The sequence below is a fragment of the Alnus glutinosa genome, chromosome 8, assembly GCF_958979055.1.
Source record: "Alnus glutinosa chromosome 8, dhAlnGlut1.1, whole genome shotgun sequence".
In the NCBI taxonomy this organism is placed as follows: Eukaryota; Viridiplantae; Streptophyta; class Magnoliopsida; order Fagales; family Betulaceae; genus Alnus; species Alnus glutinosa.
Window position 1 is genome coordinate 26,777,818 of NC_084893.1, and position 19,425 is coordinate 26,797,242.

General features: G+C 35.6%; 3 protein-coding genes across 3 annotated transcripts; 1 reads left to right on the top strand and 2 right to left on the bottom strand.

The window, feature by feature from the left end:
- Positions 1–653: 653 nt before the first annotated feature.
- LOC133875686 (chloroplastic lipocalin) lies at positions 654–8,674 on the top strand. The gene is made up of 5 exons (XM_062313892.1): positions 654–865; positions 1,804–1,927; positions 2,412–2,651; positions 7,035–7,325; positions 8,227–8,674. The coding sequence occupies exons 1-5, from the start codon at positions 798–800 to the stop codon at positions 8,497–8,499; spliced, it is 996 nt and encodes a 331-aa protein (XP_062169876.1). The 5' UTR covers positions 654–797; the 3' UTR covers positions 8,500–8,674.
- A 2,701-nt stretch (positions 8,675–11,375) lies between these two features.
- LOC133875519 (protein LHCP TRANSLOCATION DEFECT) lies at positions 11,376–13,098 on the bottom strand. The gene is made up of 2 exons (XM_062313681.1): positions 12,744–13,098; positions 11,376–11,752 (listed from the first exon to the last, which is right to left on the bottom strand). The coding sequence occupies exons 1-2, from the start codon at positions 13,002–13,004 to the stop codon at positions 11,495–11,497; spliced, it is 519 nt and encodes a 172-aa protein (XP_062169665.1). The 5' UTR covers positions 13,005–13,098; the 3' UTR covers positions 11,376–11,494.
- Positions 13,099–16,088: 2,990 nt separating this feature from the next.
- LOC133875955 (uncharacterized) lies at positions 16,089–17,134 on the bottom strand. The gene has a single exon (XM_062314243.1). It carries the CDS (start codon positions 17,132–17,134, stop codon positions 16,646–16,648), a length of 489 nt encoding a protein of 162 aa, XP_062170227.1. The 3' UTR covers positions 16,089–16,645.
- Positions 17,135–19,425: the final 2,291 nt, after the last annotated feature.

Below are 19,425 nucleotides of genomic sequence, written 5' to 3' on the forward strand. Positions count from 1 at the left end.
ATTAAGAGTGCGTTTGGGATTGCGATTTCGTAGACAATAAGTGCGATTTTAAACCAAATCGCAGAACATAAATCGTTTAGGAACTACGTTTTTAAAAATTGAGATTTGAAAACGTAAAAAATCTGCTTTTTCAAATCGCAGATAAGATGGTATTTTTTTGAAAACGCAGAATTTTAAAGGAAAATTCGCAATTTTAAAGGCTAAACTGCGATTTTGTCAAACTCTTAACTGCGTTTTTAAAAATCATTTTTTTCAAATAGTACATTTTAAAATCATTATTTTAAATCGCACTTTTTAAAATCACAAACCCAAACGGACCCTAAATAGACCGGTTCAGTATTTAAATGATGGGTTTAGTCACTAAAAAGCATGGATTCATGCTACGTGTCACAATTCTACCTCATTCTAAGGAAGAACTTCGCTTTTATATATAATAATAATAATAAAAGCAATGTTTCTTGCATAACTATTATACAACTTTTCTTATACGTGGACCATAAATATTTAATGATTGATCTTAAAAAAATGTTATTAAAATTGTACAAAAATTATGTACGAGTTGTAAGAAACATGACCGAATAATGTAATGTCTAAAAAGATTTATGAAACAAAACCAAAATTTCCATCTAGAAAACGTACAAACCGGAGAGGATTGGATTTTTTTCACTAGGGAGAGAGAGAGAGAGAGAGAGAGAGAGAGAGAGTTCAGCTAGTGGATAACGCTGAAGCGTTGAACTAACCCGAAAACAAAACAGAAAGAAAAGAAAGACTGAAGCTTTGAAAAGACGGCAAAAAAAATGGTACCGGTTCTTCAAGCATCACCAGTGCTCCTTCAATGTTATTCCTCTTCTCCTCCCAATCCCAGGTTGACCTATGTTTTTTTGACATAATTGTTAATGGGTTCCATTTATTTTTCGCAATTATTAACAGAAAACTGATCCTTTTGCTAAACGCTTTCTCTTTTTTTAATGTATTTTGTTGAGTTACTCTAATACTCTTTTGGTTGCTAAGTTGGATTGGATTGGATTGGTTGTAGAAAGTTTGAGGTTGGATTGCCTGTTCACTGTGTATTGTAATGTTGGAGATGTTGTAACATTTGATGAGGAAATTAAGAAATGGGAGAATTTATTTTAAAAAATAAATAAAAGAGTTAATGCTGACACATGAAGTTGAATGTTGTAAATTCTACACTCTTATTGATTGAGGATTGTGATATGTGCGATGGGTAAACATCGTTTCGAAAAGCGGGTTTAGTTAACCTGAGAAACGCCTTCTGGGTATTGATTGATTTTAAGGCGTTTCTATGTTGGAAACCGTTAATGGCAGTATTCTTGAGTACCAAAGCGCTTGGAAAATGATGATCAGTGAATACTTTATATGTTCGATGTGTCTATGTGGAGTAAGTTGAAAAGGTGCTTGTCATTTGATAGACTAGATTTTTTATTTTTTATTTTAATATCTGGTATAGGACACAATCAATGGTGACAAGTCAGGTGTAACTAATCTTTCGAATGCACCATCTGTGAGGCCCTTAAAGCAACATTTTCACGCAAACACTATTCATACTCCATGCTATTAATTACAATTCTCATGTGACACTGAAGAACTCCAACCATGATGTTTTGCCATCATAATGTAATTCTAAGTATGCAAATACATGTATTGTCTTTCCACTTCCTGATTGATGAACAATTATGATAAAGCTTAGCACTTATTCCTATTATTTGTTCTTTTAGCAAGTTGGTTGTTTCTTTGTCTATTCCATGAAATTTATAGAATGACAAGTTGTTTGCTGCCATACAGGGGAATGGGAGGAAAAATGATGTTCAAGTGCTCTTCTGAGCACACTATATCAAGTAAGCTTGTGACCAAACATGTAATATCTGGGATTGCCGCTTCCTTAATATTTCTCTCTCAGCCAAACCAGGTCAGTATTCTAGCTACTGCAGGTGCTAACATTCAATGGTGTAAGTTCTAATGTAGAGCACTCAACTTTAAAAGAAACCTAAGATTTCTGTCACTGCTCGGTGTGTGGTAAGTTACAACATAGGCATAGAGGTAAGAACAATCATTATAATGGGATTCTTATTACAGGATTATAGGCTAAAGTCCTGGTAACATTATTTTTATTCTTTCCCATACCAAATATTTAAGATCTAGCTCAACAATGGTAGTTACGTTCCTTTACAGAACCCTGCTTGTACTGGTATTTTTCCTCACTGTTTTCATAGAGACCTTACAATTTCAACACGCTCTAGCATGGGTTGATTCCACAATGATAGGGAATCTCATCCAAAATTATATGTTTTAGTGAAGTTGTAGGAGCCAGAGGATAGAAGATTATTGCAATAGATATCTCTGTATGATTAAACATAAGCTATTTCTAAATCAGCCACTCATTTCTTGGGCAGGTTATTGCTGCAAATCCATCTCATCAACCCAATATATGCCAGCTTGCTAGTGCCCCAGATGGTACAGTAACTTTTCCACTTGCTGAGGGTTCGGATGAAAGAAGTGGGAAGCTAATGATGATGAGAGCTATGACAGCCAAGGATTTTGACCCCATTAAATATTCTGGAAGATGGTTTGAAGTTGCCTCACTTAAACGTGGATTTGCTGGACTAGGTCAGGAAGACTGTCATTGTACTCAGGTATGCTAAGGGTAGGTATGATTTTGATGTGCAATGAAGACATCTATCTATTGGGAGAGTGGTTTGCATAACGAAAGGAACCTGTTTTCTTTCCCACTTAATACTGCATTTTACATTGTGTTAGAACAATTTTCCACGTGCTGAAATACAAATCGATCAGTGCCCACAAATGTGAGAAATTCGCAAAGGAGCTTGCCAAAGCAGGCTGACAGGGGATAAATCTGATGCTTAAGTCAACCAAAGCGCTGAATGAGATCAAATATGGCAAAGAAAGGGTTAAGGCTAGAGGAAGGAGACAAAAGTTCTCTTTTACCTGATGTTGGCAGCTTTTTATAACGAGTTTCTCCATAACCGTTTGCCACGCGCCATGTCTTCATTGGAGCCCTTCCCTGTAGCGAATATTCCATGTCCCACGACCCTTCTAATGCCTATTTGCCTCATGTCGGGAATTATGAAGGCAGTTACTTACGTGGTATGGGATGGGATTCTGCGCAATGTCATCAGGGTGTTTTTAGTTTGATGGGTTGATGGATTGGATAATGCATATGCAGGCCCACACATTGGCCCATCATATTCAAATTTACTGTCATATGAAAGCCTAGAAGACACGTGAAACAATTCCAAGCTTCCTTGTTGTTCATCAAAGGTCTTGAATTGCAGCTAATTCAAGTGGCAACCACTTGTTCGTTGTTGTAGGGTTTGCATGGGAAGAAACTAGAGGAAGAAGAGGTTATGTGTTTCACGTAGCCTCCCTCCCCTCATAATGCATATATTTATATTGTAACATTCAATACAAAGACCAATATACCCTTGTAACATATTCTTGTCACCAACATATTCTTTGGGGTAGGGTTGTGGAAGACCATCAGAAAAGGTTGTGAGTCATTCTCAAGCTTTACTAGACTTGTGGTGGGGGAGGGGACTAGGATTAGGTTTTAGCATGATCTATGGTGTGGGGATACGGTTCTGAAGGTTGCTTTTCTAGTTCTATTTGGTATTGCTCGGGCGAAGGACGCCTCTGGCTAATTTGGAGCCCTTAGACGGTTCTAATCAGTAGAACGTGAGCTTTAGTAGAGAGGCGCATGATTGGGAGGCGGGTGTCTTTGCTTATTTTCTCCAAGTGTTGCATTCAATTACTGTGAGAAGAGATATTGAAGATAAGTTGTGGTGGGTCTCCTCCAAAAGAGATCTGTTCAAGGTTAAGTCTTTCTTTTGCTCATTGGCTTGTTCTGAAGGTAGTCGATTCCTTTAGAAGAGTGTGTGGCGGACTCAGGCTCCTTCGAGAGCGGCATTTTTTGCGTGGTCTACGACTTTAGGCAAAATCCTTACTTTGGATAATCTCAGGAAATGGCCTATTATTGTCATGGACAAATGTTGCATGTGTAAGAGAGATGTGGAGTTTGTGGACCATCTTCTTCATTGTGATGTGGCTTCTGCTTTGTGGAGTGCTCTCTTTATCCGTTTTGGGATGTCACGGGTTATGCCTAGACGGGTTATCGACTTGTTTGTGTGTTAGTGGTCCTCTGGAAGGCCGATAAGTGCCACTGTGTGAAAATTTGTGCCCATTTGCCTATTTTGGACTCTATGGAGGGAGAGACATTAGGAGGATATTCTATCATCTTTCTTCCATACTTTGTACCTTTGGACTTCAGTCTTTATGTCCCTTATGTCGATTAGCTATGATGATTTTTTGGTTTATGATTTTACTTTGGGGAAACAAGTATTTTATCATAGAATTGCCAGAGGGTGAATTTGTTAGTTTTTAGGTTAGCTAATTCGATGCTCAAAATACTTGATGTAATTTGTTTTATGCTTAAATCTAGTGTTGTACTTGCATTTTAAGAAGATTCACAAGTTAAGTACAACTCGTACGAACGAGTCAAGACCAGAAGACTTTGAAGGATGTTGATATTGCTCTCCTGCAAACTCGTCCGCAGTTAGTACGAACGAGGGACACAGTGAAGACTGGCAATACAATTCGTCTGTAGTCATACAAATGAGATGCTTTATGAATTTTAAATCAGTCAAGCAATAAGGCTTGTTCGCAATATCGTCTGCAACTGGTACAAGCGAGATATTTATTGAAGACTAGCAGTACTGCTCGTTCGTAACCTTGTCGGCAGCTGATACAAACAAGCTAGAGATTGAAGACTTCCAGAGACTAGCAGTGTTGCTCATTCACAGTGTCTGAATGCTCGTACGATGAGGCTCTTACAGAATGCATTGTCTGCAAGCTCGTTTGCAATCTAGTACGAACATGCCGCACCAGTAATCCGTATTTTCACTTACAAAAGTGAAGTTGACCTAGGCTCGTACAAACAAGTCCTAAAGCTCGTTCATATGCTGTCTTAAAATCTGCATTAAATCAGTTTTAGATTCAGATCTTGGAGGCCAAGTTTCTTCAAGTCTATTTAAATGCTTTCACATGCACGATTTTCTAAAGACCAAGAGACTAATTTTTCGTGTGCTAAGAGAGTGTTATTCTAGAGCATTCATGCTTCTCCTCTTTTAAAGTTTGTTTGAGTAAACCACACAAGCCTATTAATCACCAAAAGCTTTCAGCCACCGGAGTTCTGGGATTGCAAGAGAAAGTTTGATAGAAGAATTGTCCAGAGATTCTAAAGCTACTGCGGTATAAACAAACGGGTCGTTTGTTTGGCACAAGTGGGGTATTCATTACAAAGGTTTTGTAAGTATGTCTTACTTGTAATTGGATTTTCTATCGTGGATGAGTTTCATGAGTTTGGTTGTTCTTGAGTGGTTTTACTTTTAAAGAGTTCTTCAAAAGATTTCCACTTCGTCACCAAATACGTGTTAATTATTTTACTACTTTCGTAATATTTGGTGATTAATTGTGTGGTCAATATTTTTAAATTCCGCATTACTTTTGTAAACATATATCCAACCCCCCCTTCTAGTTGTTGTTCGGAGTCACTGGGCTAATTTTCACATATATGGATAATACAAGAAAATAATTCTATTAGAAACAAAAAAATAAATAAATAAATAAATAAATATATATATATATATATATATATATATATATATATATTGGTGAAAATATAGCCCAAAGACTCCAACTAACACCTAGAAGAGGGTTGAATAAGTGTTTACAAAATAATGCGGAATTTAGAAATTTAACCACCACACAAACAATCACTAAATATTATGAAAGCAATAAATCAATCAACACAGGTATTTGGTGATGAAGTAGAAACCTTTTGAAGAAAGTAAAACCACTCTAGGATAGCCAAACTCAGGAAATCAATATACTATAGAAAAATGAGAAATTACAAGATGTCCATACTTACAAAACCTTAGCAATTAACACATTTGTAATAGACAAGTGACTCACTTGCCCCCTACCGCAGTAGCTCTCCCAGAACCTTTAGACAAAGAGGGGCAACACATGAATGCTCTAAGAACAAAGAGACTTCTCTTAGCATAAGGTAAAATAACCTAGAATTATGTCTATGGACGTGCATGAGACACCCTTATATAGAATTGAGAAAACTTGGTCTCCAAGTAGAATATGTTAATTCTTATTTTCTACAAAATATAAGGCGGCGCTCGAATTGTATACTTTGCAGTTCAAATTGTGCTAGGGTTATAGGCCAAAACAAGGATTTCTTTGGCGGTGCATTCAAACTGACTTGGGACAACACTTGGAATGGCACATTCTGTAAGTCTTCAATTCGAACTAGCTTGGAATGCCACTTGAACACTACATTCTGCCAGTGTTTGAATTCTCTGAAATAGGTCTAGTTTGAACTAGCTTAGGACGTCACTTGGAACGAACAACACTGCATGTCTTGATCTTCTTCAAAACCAGTCCTAGTTTGAACTAACTTGGAACGCCAAATGGAACGATAGACACTGGAAGGTCTTCAAGACCAGTAGTTCTAACTATTTTCGAACAATACTTAGAATGGCAGCTTCTGCTTGATTGTCAGTCTTCTTAACAAGGGTAGTTCAAACTAACTTGGAACGATACCAAGGACACCAGCTTCTGCCACACTTCAAACTCCTCAGTTCAGACTTCACTTAGGATGGCACTTAGAACGGCAAGCATTGGAACCTCTGGAGTGCAATCAGTTCAAACTGACTCAGGATGAAGCTTGGAACAGTAGGTTCTGCCTGACTTGAAATAGCTTCTCTCAATGCCTTGTTCGAACTGGTAAATTCTCAGTTCGAATCGAGAACACAAATTTGAACTAGATTAAAAATCCTAAGTACACTTTTGTCTAATTGAAAACATATTATTCCAAAGTGTTTTGGACATCAAATTAGCTAACAATAAAAACCTAACAATTGTATATTTCAGTTAATGCTTTATGCCCACAAATTTCTGGCTGCTAACCGTACTTCTTTATCAAATTGCAGGGTGTATATACGTTTGATTTGGAGACACCCTCTATCCAGGTTGATACCTTTTGTGTTCACGGGGGCCCCAATGGAAATATGACTGGCATTAGGGGAAAGGTTCAATGCCTTTCAGAGGAAGATTTGGAGAAAAATGAGAGTCAGCTAGAAAGGCAGGAGATGATAAAAGAGAAATGTTATCTTCGATTTCCAACACTACCGTTTATCCCCAAGGAGCCTTATGACGTGATTGCTACAGATTATGACAATTTTTCTCTTGTTTCAGGAGCAAAAGACAGAAGTTTTATTCAGGTAATTATACAATTGGAGAAGACAACTCCAAAAACTGGTTATCATGTCCATTGGTCAAGTATCATACTGTTGTCCCTTCAATAGGAGCTTTCTTGCTAGTTATGAAGGTTATAAGCTTATTCAGTAGTTAATGTGAAGTTGTGGTAGCAAGAATTCAAATAAATAATAATGTCTAGCTACTTCAACTATTGCTGCTGCTGCTCTCAGAGTGTTAAAGTGTCCCACATTACTAAGAGATCCTTATCTTGTAGACTTTATAAGCTATGGACACCCATTTTTCTCTCAATGCGTCTTTTGAGAGTGAGTAAGACACATAGACTTTTACATGGTATTAGAGCAGGTTCCTTTGACAATGATGGGTCTTTCCCTCCCGTTGTTGAACACGTGTTTGGCCAAAAGATGCCACACGTGAGGAGGCATGTTAAAGTGTCCTACATTGCTAAGAGATCCTTGTCTTGTAGACTTTATAAGCTATGGACACCCCTCTTCTCTCAATGCGTCTTTTGAAAGTGAGTAAGACACATAGACTTTTACACAGAGGACTGTGTTTTAGAGTACCGTTGAATAGCAAACATGTAAACTTGATCATAATGCTAGATATAATCAGGTAAAATAAATGTTAGAATTACATTATATATGTTAGAATTAGCATTGCATTAATGTCGTTTTCTCTGAGGTTGTTTTTGATGGATATGGTTAATCCATTTATTTCTCAACTGTCCATAGGTAATATGTCTCTTTTATTTTTTTTTATCATCCTAATGTTAATAAACTAATGCTCAATTGACCAGGGAATGTGATTTCATAATATTTATGACCCATCTGTTAATGACTGTTGTTGGCATTGAATGTGTAAGATCTCTTGATTGAAGGTATATTCTTTGGCACTAATACTTTTCAGATCTACTCAAGGACACCTGACCCAGGACCTGAATTCATAGAGAAGTACAAAGCTTATCTGGCAAACATTGGGTATGATCCAAGCAAAATTAAAGATACTCCACAAGACTGTGAAGTAATGCCAAATAATCGGTTAGCTGCAATGTTGTCTGGAATGCAACAGACTCTAACGAACCAATTTCCTGAGCTAGAATTGAAGGCCCCTGTCGAAATTAATCCCTTTTCAAGTGTATCTGATACTTTGAAGAAGCTCTTAGAGCTTTATTTTAAGTAGTTATTGTCCAATAGATTGTGGTGTGGTTTCCTTACTTACATATATAGAGCAACAGAATATGCCAGATTATTTTGCTTATGAATGGCAACTGTACATTGCATTTTTTTTTTCCATAGCTAATTGGCAAATACATTATAGAGACGTCTACAGTGATGAGAGAATGGATTTATGATCATGTCATGCTCTTGGCTTCACCTGTGGAGGTCACCACCATGAAGATTAAGGTCATATTAATGCATGAACTTCCTCGGACCAAAACTGTCCAGCAGAACCTGACACTTGCAGTACAAACTCTACCTAAAACTTTAGAGTTATATGGCAAGCACACAAACCCAGACAACAGGTCCACCTCAGGACTCTTAAGCATTTTCTTATATCATTTCACTTGGGACAATACAAGCAATGATCGAGTTCCTAAATCATGAAATCAGCTTTCTGTAAGGGATATAATATTCTCATAATTGATTGTAGTTGGGCTTTTGGGTAATAGACACGTTGTAAATGTGGGTTGTGAAGTGGGTATTCATTTGGGCTTAGTTTGTTAAGTAGTTAGTAGTTTGGAGAGATATAAAAGCCCAATGGATAGGAAAGAAGAGTTATCGGTTGTATGAAGAGTTTTGGAACTGTTTTTTGGAGCTGAGGAAGAGCTCGAATCTCCCTATAATGGAGTCCTGCTGAACTCGAATCAGCCTTACGTTCAATAGTACAGTACAATTTCATTTCTTTCTCTATCCATTTCTAATTTTCCATCACAAATACATCTACAAAAATTCCAAAAAGAAAACATTTCCATTACACTTTCCTTTGTTCAATTATTTTCCTTTCTGTTTTGAAAAATATTGCTTTGTCACTTGAGGGAAGACAAATTCAAAGCAGTTTAACTACTAGAAACTATATTAACCTGCTGAAATTACATGTAAAATATTTGATATTTAAATGAGGGAAATGAAGGGATATAATTTGTGATCACACCATAATAGTGTGCACCCTCACATACCATAACCTCCCATATTGATAGGTTTCCCATGGGAGATGTATGTTAACCATGAATAGACAACCCTTTCAAATGTTGTATATATTAAACAAATGCAACTCTAGGAATAGTTTGTACTTGATGCGAAGTGACACCTTTGGATCTAAAGAAAAGGATGCGATGGTGGTGAGTTTAATTACATGTGTCAGCACTTGAGAGTAAACACGTCACAACCCATTAAATTTTAGACGGAAAAATAAATGGAGGTACCATATCCTTCTTTTTTCAAAACTCAGATACCATTTGCGATACAAATTGAAATTGATATACCAAAAAATAAAGTTTTCAAACCACATATACTAAAAAAGTCTTTAACCCTATTTATTTGTGTTATTATCCCCGAGAGATAGTTCAATCAGTTGGGAACCACACCTCATAAAGCGAAGGTCACTAGTTCAAATCTCTTCTCCCCCTCTTGTGTGAACATGTCAAAAAAAAAAAACTATTGTATTATTTTATTATGTTGCATGTTTGGGATCAAAACTGTGGGTTGTTTAAACCCTTTCATCACTATCTACAAAATCCAATAGGAAATACATAATTTAAATAAGAGATTCGGCGCAATTAAGGCCCCTTTTTTTTGGGGGGGGTAAAATGATTTCTGAAAAATATTTTTCGTATTTTTTGGTGCAACAAAAAATAATGGTCAACCGAAAAACATTTTTGGTCTGACCAAAAAATATTATTTAATTTTCGTAAAATGGTTTCCATTTTTTAAAACCGTAAATCATTTTTTGAGTTTTTTTGATTTTCTCATTCTCAATCTGCCAAAACTCTGCCGGAACACAGCCAGACCTCTGCCGAAACTTCACTGAAATAGGTTAATTTTCTCTTAAAAAAATTTATTTTATAGTAATAGTTTTCAGTTGTGAATTATAATGGATTTTTATAGGTTAATATGATTGAATGAAAATATTAAAAATATATGTGATTTTTCATACACGCTAAATACCAAAAAAATGTTGTCAGCAGAAAACATTTTCTTAAAAAATGATTTCACTGAAAATATTTTTCAACGAAAAACATTTTACGTCGAAACAAACAGGGCTAAATATTGCTTGTTACCATGGCTACTAACTAATGATTCTTATGATGTTTTATGAAGGTTCCATGAATCATGCCAGTTATTTTAAGGAAATATATATATATATATATATATATATATATATATATATATATATATATATATATATATATATATATATATATATATATATATTAAAAAGCCTTATAAACAAATAGTCATTTTTAAAATAGCCTCGAGAAGTGACAAGTGTGCTAAAGTGATATATCAACTACCAAGGTGTGTCAAAAATGCCACATTTTTATTATATTCTTATAATACCTTTATTCTCTTAAAAACTAAACTAAACTATTTTTTTTATTTTTTTTTTTTTTAAAAAAAAAAAAAAAGGATAAATGCAAAATCAGTCTGTGTAGTTGGCCTAAATTACAATTCACTTATTCTGATGTAAAAAATAATTCAGAGGTGCTTGAAATAGGCCAAATAACAATTTAGTCTCTGCAAAAAAATTCTGTCAAAACACTTAATGGATTCCATTAGTGTGCCACATCAACACCAATAGAATGAATCTATTAAATGTTTAACCAAAGTCCATGTAGTATAGTAGTTAAAAAATACAATCTATGAAAAAAAGAAAACTTAAGGAGGCAAAAAATAAAGGCTTTAAACCACTAAGGGTGTAAGGTATTTAACCCCTCATAATTATTGTAAGCAGTCAATTTTCACTCTTACATGTCAAGTCTCATTGAAAACAAAATTAATCAATTGCATTCTTCTGCATGGTCTAAAATCAATTATGCTATAAAATGAAAATGTATGTGAGATGAAAGTCATTGAAATTTTCACTTCAAGTCATAATAACTTGAACAGTCAAACTTACCACAAGATAGTAGTGATAAAAATCGGAGGAACAAGAAAATGTAGAAATATAATCTAATTCATGCCTTCTGAACTGAAAAACTAAGAATGAAGTCCTTGATTTCATCACTAGCAGCCCTATCAATGGCAGTCCGTCCATCCACATCCTTGGGAGTGTAACTAGCGCCAGCTCTCAGCAATTCTTCAATTTTCGGCTTGTCACCTTCTGAGGCAGCCATGATCAATAAGATGTCCACAGGGTGGATGTTTTGGCTTAAAAGAGCATTCATCTTATCATATGAACCCTCCACTGCAAGCATTCCCATGTAATTAAAATACTGTAAAGCAGAACAATGTCAGCAGTAAGTTTCCCCCTGTGGTTGTGTTTGAGATAATTCTTGTTAACTAAAACAGAATTATGGTTAATCAACATATAGCTTCGGCTATCAGAACACATAAGGTCATTGTTTGATTTTGAGAAACCTTAAGAACATAATAAAGAATCTTGACCCCCCTCAACATTTATCAAAACGAAAAAAAAATTCTTGACCCCCCAACCAAAATCATGACTCCGCCACTGCTTAAGAACATAAAGAATCTCGGGCTCTCTTGTATACTTTCCGTGTATAAGAGTTACGCCCATCTACGCTTTCAATGATTTGAGTTGCAATTACTTATCAAAAAAAAGAATCTCGGGCTACCTAGCAACCCTAACCCAAAGCTGTCATGCAACAGTGACAAAACTTTTTGATGATTCCATTAGAGGTCAATGGAGGTGTTAGAATATAGGATTTTTTTCAATTTGTGTTGATGTCATTGTCCTTGTTTGTTTACCATAGATGTTCTGTAATCAAATTGCTACCTTTCTCAGCTCCCTATAATCAAGAAACTAAGATCAAGATGTAGCCCTAAAGGCCTAAACGGCACTTCCTAGGGGTGGACATAGACCTCTAAAGCCTAACCATTCCAAAATTCCTGCGTTCTTTTTATCTCACTGCTTCCATTGTTTTCTCTTACATTTTATATTTTCTTATATATTTCTGCAGGAGGAAAACCTCTGTCTCAATAGTATATACTTAAAAGGCTGCATCTTTACTTTTGCAGGGAGGTTTCTTCCTCTCAAAATTTGGCTCAAAACTTTTTTACAAGGTAAATAGCAAGAACCCGATGAAAATATACTAAATTCTCAAATTTAAGAAGCTACCTTCTTAATAGGTGGCATTTTTCAAGCGTTTCGATGTCTAGATACAGTCAAAATTACAGAATTTGAGAAATCCCAATCCCAAAGATATATAGGTAAACAGAGAAAGTTCAGAGAGAAAGAAGAACCTGTTCAACATCATCTCTATCGAAGTCGTCACGGGATTGGCTGCCATAAATGCCGGCACCTTCAGCATCAACGCCATTTTTACCAAACTTGAACCAGCACTTGGCTCTAGAGCCATTGGAGGGTCCAAGTCTAGAGGGTCTGACCCACCCCAGCCTATTTTGCATACCCAGAAACTGGATGTTGAATTTGGACAAAGAACAAGGAGAAGGGGAGGATTTGAAGGTAAAGGGTAAGTGGGTAGTACATGGGATTGAGGCCATGGCTGAGTTTCAGAGAAACTGAAAACTGAACTATCACGGTTCTGCTTTTTCACTCTCTCTCTCAGCTCTTCTATCCACTCATGCTGGTGGAGGAAGAAATGATACGGTGTGTTCTATTACTTTCTGTTGTCATGCAGATTTGATATTTGCCGTCCAATTAGTAGACATTTTGATCAATTTTTCTGGCTGTTCAAATTTTATCGACTTATATTGATGTTTATTAGGCCTCGTTTGGTTTGCGGAATGTCTATTCCATTAGGAAAAGGAATAACTATTCATGGGAATAGATGAAGGTGGAATGGAATAACTATTCCTATTCTTTTGTTTGGTTGTAACGGTGGAATAGAACATTGCATATGTATTTTTTTGTTTGGTACAGTACAATACATTGGTGAATGGAATCATATTATAATCAAATTTCCTAAAACGCCCTTATAATACAAATATAATTTATATTCTTAAGGACATTTTTTTTTCTTTATTTAAGAAACATAAACAATCATACTATGACCTTTTTTTTTGTTTTTTTTTTTGTTTTTTTTTTAATTTCATAGAGTTCATGGCTTTTTTTTTTTTTTTTCATATACAATTACGCTACAAAATGATTTATAAGGGAAAAAAAAAAAAAACACACACACACACACACAGACATAATCATCATATCACCATCATAAAAAAAATAAAATAAAATAGATCATCTGCAAAGCCCTTTTTTATTTTATTCTTTTTTATTTGTTTTCCAGCAACAAACATTCATTCTTTGCTTACAAAGTAAAATGATTTATAAGAAAAAAAAAAAAAAACATAATCATCATAAAAATAAAAAATAAATCATCTACAAAGCCCTTTTTATTTTATTTTTTTTATTTGTTTTTCAGCAATAAACATTCGTTCTTTACTTACAAAGTTTTTCTCAAACCTTCACAAGACAATTGGAGTCCCCCCAATATTAAGAGGTACTCATTTTGCTACGTCTAAGTGCATTCTGTAAGCTAAATCATAGGAGGAGGAAAAAAAAAAAAAAAGACTACCCCACAACAAATTAAGTTGGTTGAGAAACAGAGAGAGGAGGATGAGAATATAATTGCAGAGATGGAGAGAGATACTGATGGTGCATTTGAGTGATGAATTTTTGAAATCAGAATTAAATTCTTATTCTATTTGCGAATTTTGAGATTTGATTTTTTAGAAAAAATTAAATAAAATATGATTTGTTTATAAAAAGTTGAATAAAATATAATTTGTTTTTTTAAAAAGTTGAATAAAATATGATTTTTTTTTAAAAAAAGTAGAATCAGAATTATATTTTATTGTCAAAATTTCGTATCCAAACACACCATGAGTTGAGAAACAGAGAGAGAGAGGGATAAGAGACTTGGGTGTTGAGAGGGTTGGAGTTTTTGGGCAAAAAACGAATTTTATTTATTCCCACAGGAAAGGAATAGGTATTCCACTCCTTTTTGAGTGGAATACCTATTCCTCTTCGTAAGGGAATAGCTATTCCGTGGGAATAACTATTCCCTTAAATAATATACAACCAAACAAAAGAATAGCTATTCCGTAGGAATAGCTATTCCTTTCCATGGGTCTAATCCGCAAACCAAACGAGGCCTTAGTGATACGCTTATAAGTTTTAGAGAATTAAGAAAAGAGAAATTCTAGATACTATAAGTATGTCAAATATTCATCTAAAAATGTTGGTATGATACTTTTAATTAATCTTTGGATTAATCAGAGCTGGTTAAATTTAGAAAAATAATAAAAAAAAAAAAAAAAAAAATTCAAAGGCTAATTTAGAGTGTCACGTCAACATTGTTAGACAAAATAAAAATATATAGTATCTAGCATTACTCTTAATTTTTAGCATTACTCTTAAGAAAAACCATGCTTACCCTCTTAAACTACTGCTTAATTTACAATATTTATTTTAAACTTTAAACTTTTGTAATATACTTACCAATTTATCATTCAATTTGTAATGTCTCCCATCATTCAAATTTTCAGTTAACTTAAACAGCAAGTGTGACCCGCATATGACATAAAATGTCCATTACACTCCCATAGAATTTTTTAAAATGTTATGCCCTTATATTTAAAACAAAAACAAAAACAAAAACCTTTGCCAGGATGTAACCCATGGCTACCGCTACTTTGGAAGCTTCTGCCGCATGCACAAGTAATTTTGTCATATTTCTCTTTTAGTTTAAAATCGCAATGCCAAAGGCACTCTTAGGCATATGTGGCGTGGCTGTAGGCTAAGGTTTTGAAAATTTTAATTTTGCATCATGGGGCAAAACTCAAATGGTCATGAGGAGAAAAAGAGAAAAAGAAATCTTGCATGATCTAAAGTCAACCTCATCTTTATTCATCTGTTTCGTAGTTATGATATATGAACTTATCCACCGGCTGCCATAAATATATGGGGGCAGTTTCTTTATTTTCATTTACTCTTTTTGCCAAGCAAGTTTAATGAGAAGCAAGAACTTGAATGCTCCCCCCCCAAAAAAAAAAAAAAAAAAAAAAAAAAGAAGCTCACATGATATGTTGAATGAACTTCAATCACACATATTTCCTATGACAATTTTGAAACTGCAACAAAGTGAGACACAAAGCAAAAGAAATGGAAAAAGGTTTCGTAGTTTATTAAATTAATATATGTCCTTAAAACACATGCATTTTTAATATGATTAACATACTCTAAAAACATACGTCAATTTAATCCGTTCACCGGCTTTCTTTATACCAGAAAAGCACTCGAGTTGCTACAGCAAACCAAATACCATCCTCTTCTCTTCCCTTGGCATTGAAGACATGAAAAGAAAATAACAGAAGACCTAAAATGGACAAGAAAGGATTTATCTTTCCTTTTGAGTCACACACCACCATAGGATAAATAATAGAAATAATAGACCTGTTGTATAACAATTCAATATAATTGTCAAATGCTGATGATATCCAAGTTCAAGAGCAGAGTGTATAGGAAACATTGAAATGAAGGCCCAAGTAGTTAGAAAAAGGTACAGTAGTTGCAAGTTAAGTGCTTTAACTGCAAGCACATGAATGCAATGACAGAATCACCACCCAATCCTCCAACCAGGCCAACGCTCTTCACTTTTAATAAAAGGACCAAAGGTAAAGAATTCAAGTGAAACACCAGGTACAAAGCAAAGCCAAATGACCCAGACTCAGAGCAACTTCCCTATCAAGACAAGACGCAAATCCACCTCCCTTCAGCCACAAGCCTCCTTCTTGACACCAACCAAACAAAACATGTATAAATCCAGCACCATAGCCACAAAAATCCCTGAAGAAATAGCTGCACATAGTCCTGTAGAAATAGGTACTAAAGGCACCGTTGGATCCCTTATAATGAAAGAAATCAAGTACTTCAACCAGCTTGAATTAAGCTGCCAAGGTAGCTCACAGAAGCCTCAATTCCATATTACAGACATGGCTTCCTCAAGTACTCATTCTAGACCCACCTTTGAATCTGTGATAGCAAGCCAAAAGAAGAAAAAGAAAGGCAGCAGGCTCCTACCAAGTATATGTTCTATGGTGGAAGTTGCAGACAACAATAGGCCAACTGGGACTTCTGGTTTCAGTTACAGGAACCTTAAATCCGATCTGAAGAAGTTGCAGGCTTAGATAATGCTCTCCGACAGCTTCGAGAAACCCAGCTTCTTGAGACGGTTTGTTATAGGGCTAGCCCATGCTCTATCCTGGTTCCCACACTTTATGTCCACAATTTCAACTATGTTACTTCCTTTCTTGTCAGTTTTCTCCCTAATAGGAGTCCTATCTAGAGCAATACTATCAGAGCCGAGCATTGGTATTCGATGGGTATTTCTAGTGTAGCTTTTTGTTTTCCTGGTAATCTCAGGGCTTCTTTGATCAATGCAGCTGCTGCTTGCCTCATCAGATGACTTTCTTGGTTGTACTCTTTTAGGAGCTGAAGCAGCACAGGGATCTGAAAGAGGTACTGCTCCAGGTTTACTTCTGAAAGATACAGGCCTCCGAGGTGAAGATTTGATGGAATCCAATTCCCTTGTCATCAGAGAACTTATTGTCCCTGTGGCTCCAACTCTGATGGATCCTCCCCCACCCTTGATAGCTTCTAGTGTCTGAACCATGTTTATTTTAGTCTCCAAGTCTAAATAGAGATATCTTCCAGCAGGGAAGTTCTAAACCTCCAGAGCTTGCCGGATGTAGTTGCAATGAAAGCAGCTAACAGTCTGTTATCCACCACATCTAGATGTCAATGGTATGAAATAAAGCTTAATTTCTGTGTTGTAGTCATTTTCCCAATATAATTTACAGTCAGGTAGCAAGTAGATAGAGAAGAACAGGCAGATAAACAATTCGACCAACAAAGCTGCAAACTTAAGGCAATCATACTCGCACAAACAAAGAACACATAACAAACATGCCCAAATACTACTGCTGGTAGATTCAGCAACCAAAGACACATGTATCCCAAGTGATGGAAATCAATGGTGGCTTGAGCCCCAATAAAGTATTCCTCAATTGTGATAGCTACAGATGGGTAAGGCATGAATCTGACTGATCTGAAAAGGTAAATCCATACTGAATCTTCCTAATCAAACCAAATTAAGGAAAAGGTTTAGAGCATGAGGATTCATAACAGAAGTTAATAATTGCTAGCAAAACCCATCAAAATCTGGGTCAATGTGAAAGTAGGAACACTTCCACCTACTTCAACAACGAAATGGCAGTGAACGCAGCGGAATTATTGATATTAAACCAAAATAATACATTTAAACTTCAAAAAAAAAAAAAATTACTCCCACTACAGTTCTTGAAAGACAATAAATTTACAAGTTGGATTTAAATCTTAAACAAACAACATAAATTTCAAGATTTTCATCAACAAATCTCATAAATTAAAAGAACCCCACCAACTATCAGTATCCACAGCTAACAATGAAACACTTTGCAGATCATAAAGCGTGAGATTTAAGGATTACCCCCAAAGCAAAAGGTCATAAAGTTTGAGTTCCGAGTGCTTGGAAGATGGAGATCTTGCTAGTGTCGGTGCTAAATTTGGACATGTATGACAAAATCACCTTCAAGAAGGGCATCTAAATCTTACTTCCCAGTTCCCACAAACTGTTGAATGTCTTATTTGGAGCGTTGCAGACCAGTCAACGCACGCCCCAAACCAGTTGATCTGGCACTCATCATTGCATGGTTGTACGACTAGTTGGTGGGTGTGCCTTTCTTTTATGTTAATACGGTTTGTAATCAATCATTAGTTTGTAATCTTGCGATTGTTTTGCCATGGTTGGACGAGGAATGCTGTAAGCATACGGAAAATGATTTTTACACGATTCTTACTCGATCCAAGACATATTGAGGTCGTATAAAAATGATGTATTTAGGTTGCTTAACAAACACATCCCATTAAAGGACCATCATATTTTTTTAATCCTCTCCAAATTGACGTAATTAATTACCATTAGACATGTGACATTAATTTTATGATGATATAAGACATTATTAGTCTCTTATGTTGCCGGTATGTTGTAGACCTGCAGTGGTCTTGTTCAGTTGTATTAGAGTTTTTTTTGGCATTTGGATCATTTGAATTAGAGAGGAGCCAGTTAGTTAAAATGGATGAGCAAATTTGTTTAAAAAAAATGTGAAATGACAAGTTTATCCCTCCACCTAAACTAACCAGCTCCTATCTAATTCTTTTGAACGAGAGAGGATCCTTATCCTCATTTCTTTTGGACTCTTTGTTGTTATTATGTTGTTTTTTTATTTATTTGTTTGGTATTTTCTTTTGTTTCTTACTGGTGTTTATTAATGTTTATTGTAGTTGTTTAGGTATGGTTGAAAGGTATCTCGAGGGTCATGTCTCTATCTAAGTCCCTTTGCACTAAGAGTTCAGGTAGAGTTGAAGGGTCTCGCAATAGTCATACTCATATATACACCTTGTTTTACCGTCTTTATTGACGGTCTCGTTTCTTAGTGGTTGTACTAATAATTAATAGGTCGCGTCATTCATTTAATGCATTTCCTTTTATTTTATGTTTTATGGTGTTTCTTGTTGAGTTGCTCAGCCCTAGAATGATGTGTACCTCGTGGGTGAGCTCATTCTCTTCTCTATGTAATGTTTTCATGTGCTTAGTTGGTTAGGGGGTTGGATAACTGATTTGATTCAGTGACCCTCACTTTGTTATGCGAACGTCCCTTAGCCTCCAAAACTAATGAGACTTTAGGGGTCCATGTGGCATAGGTTGAAATACACTTTGATGCTTGTACGCCTGTCCATCTAAACTTAGCCGGGTTTAGTCAGTCCATAGGATTCATTCGGAATAGGCCTGCTAAGGCTAACTTTGGGCTAGGAATATCCATATCTTCGAAGCTATTCTTGAGTACACCTGTATATATATTGCCA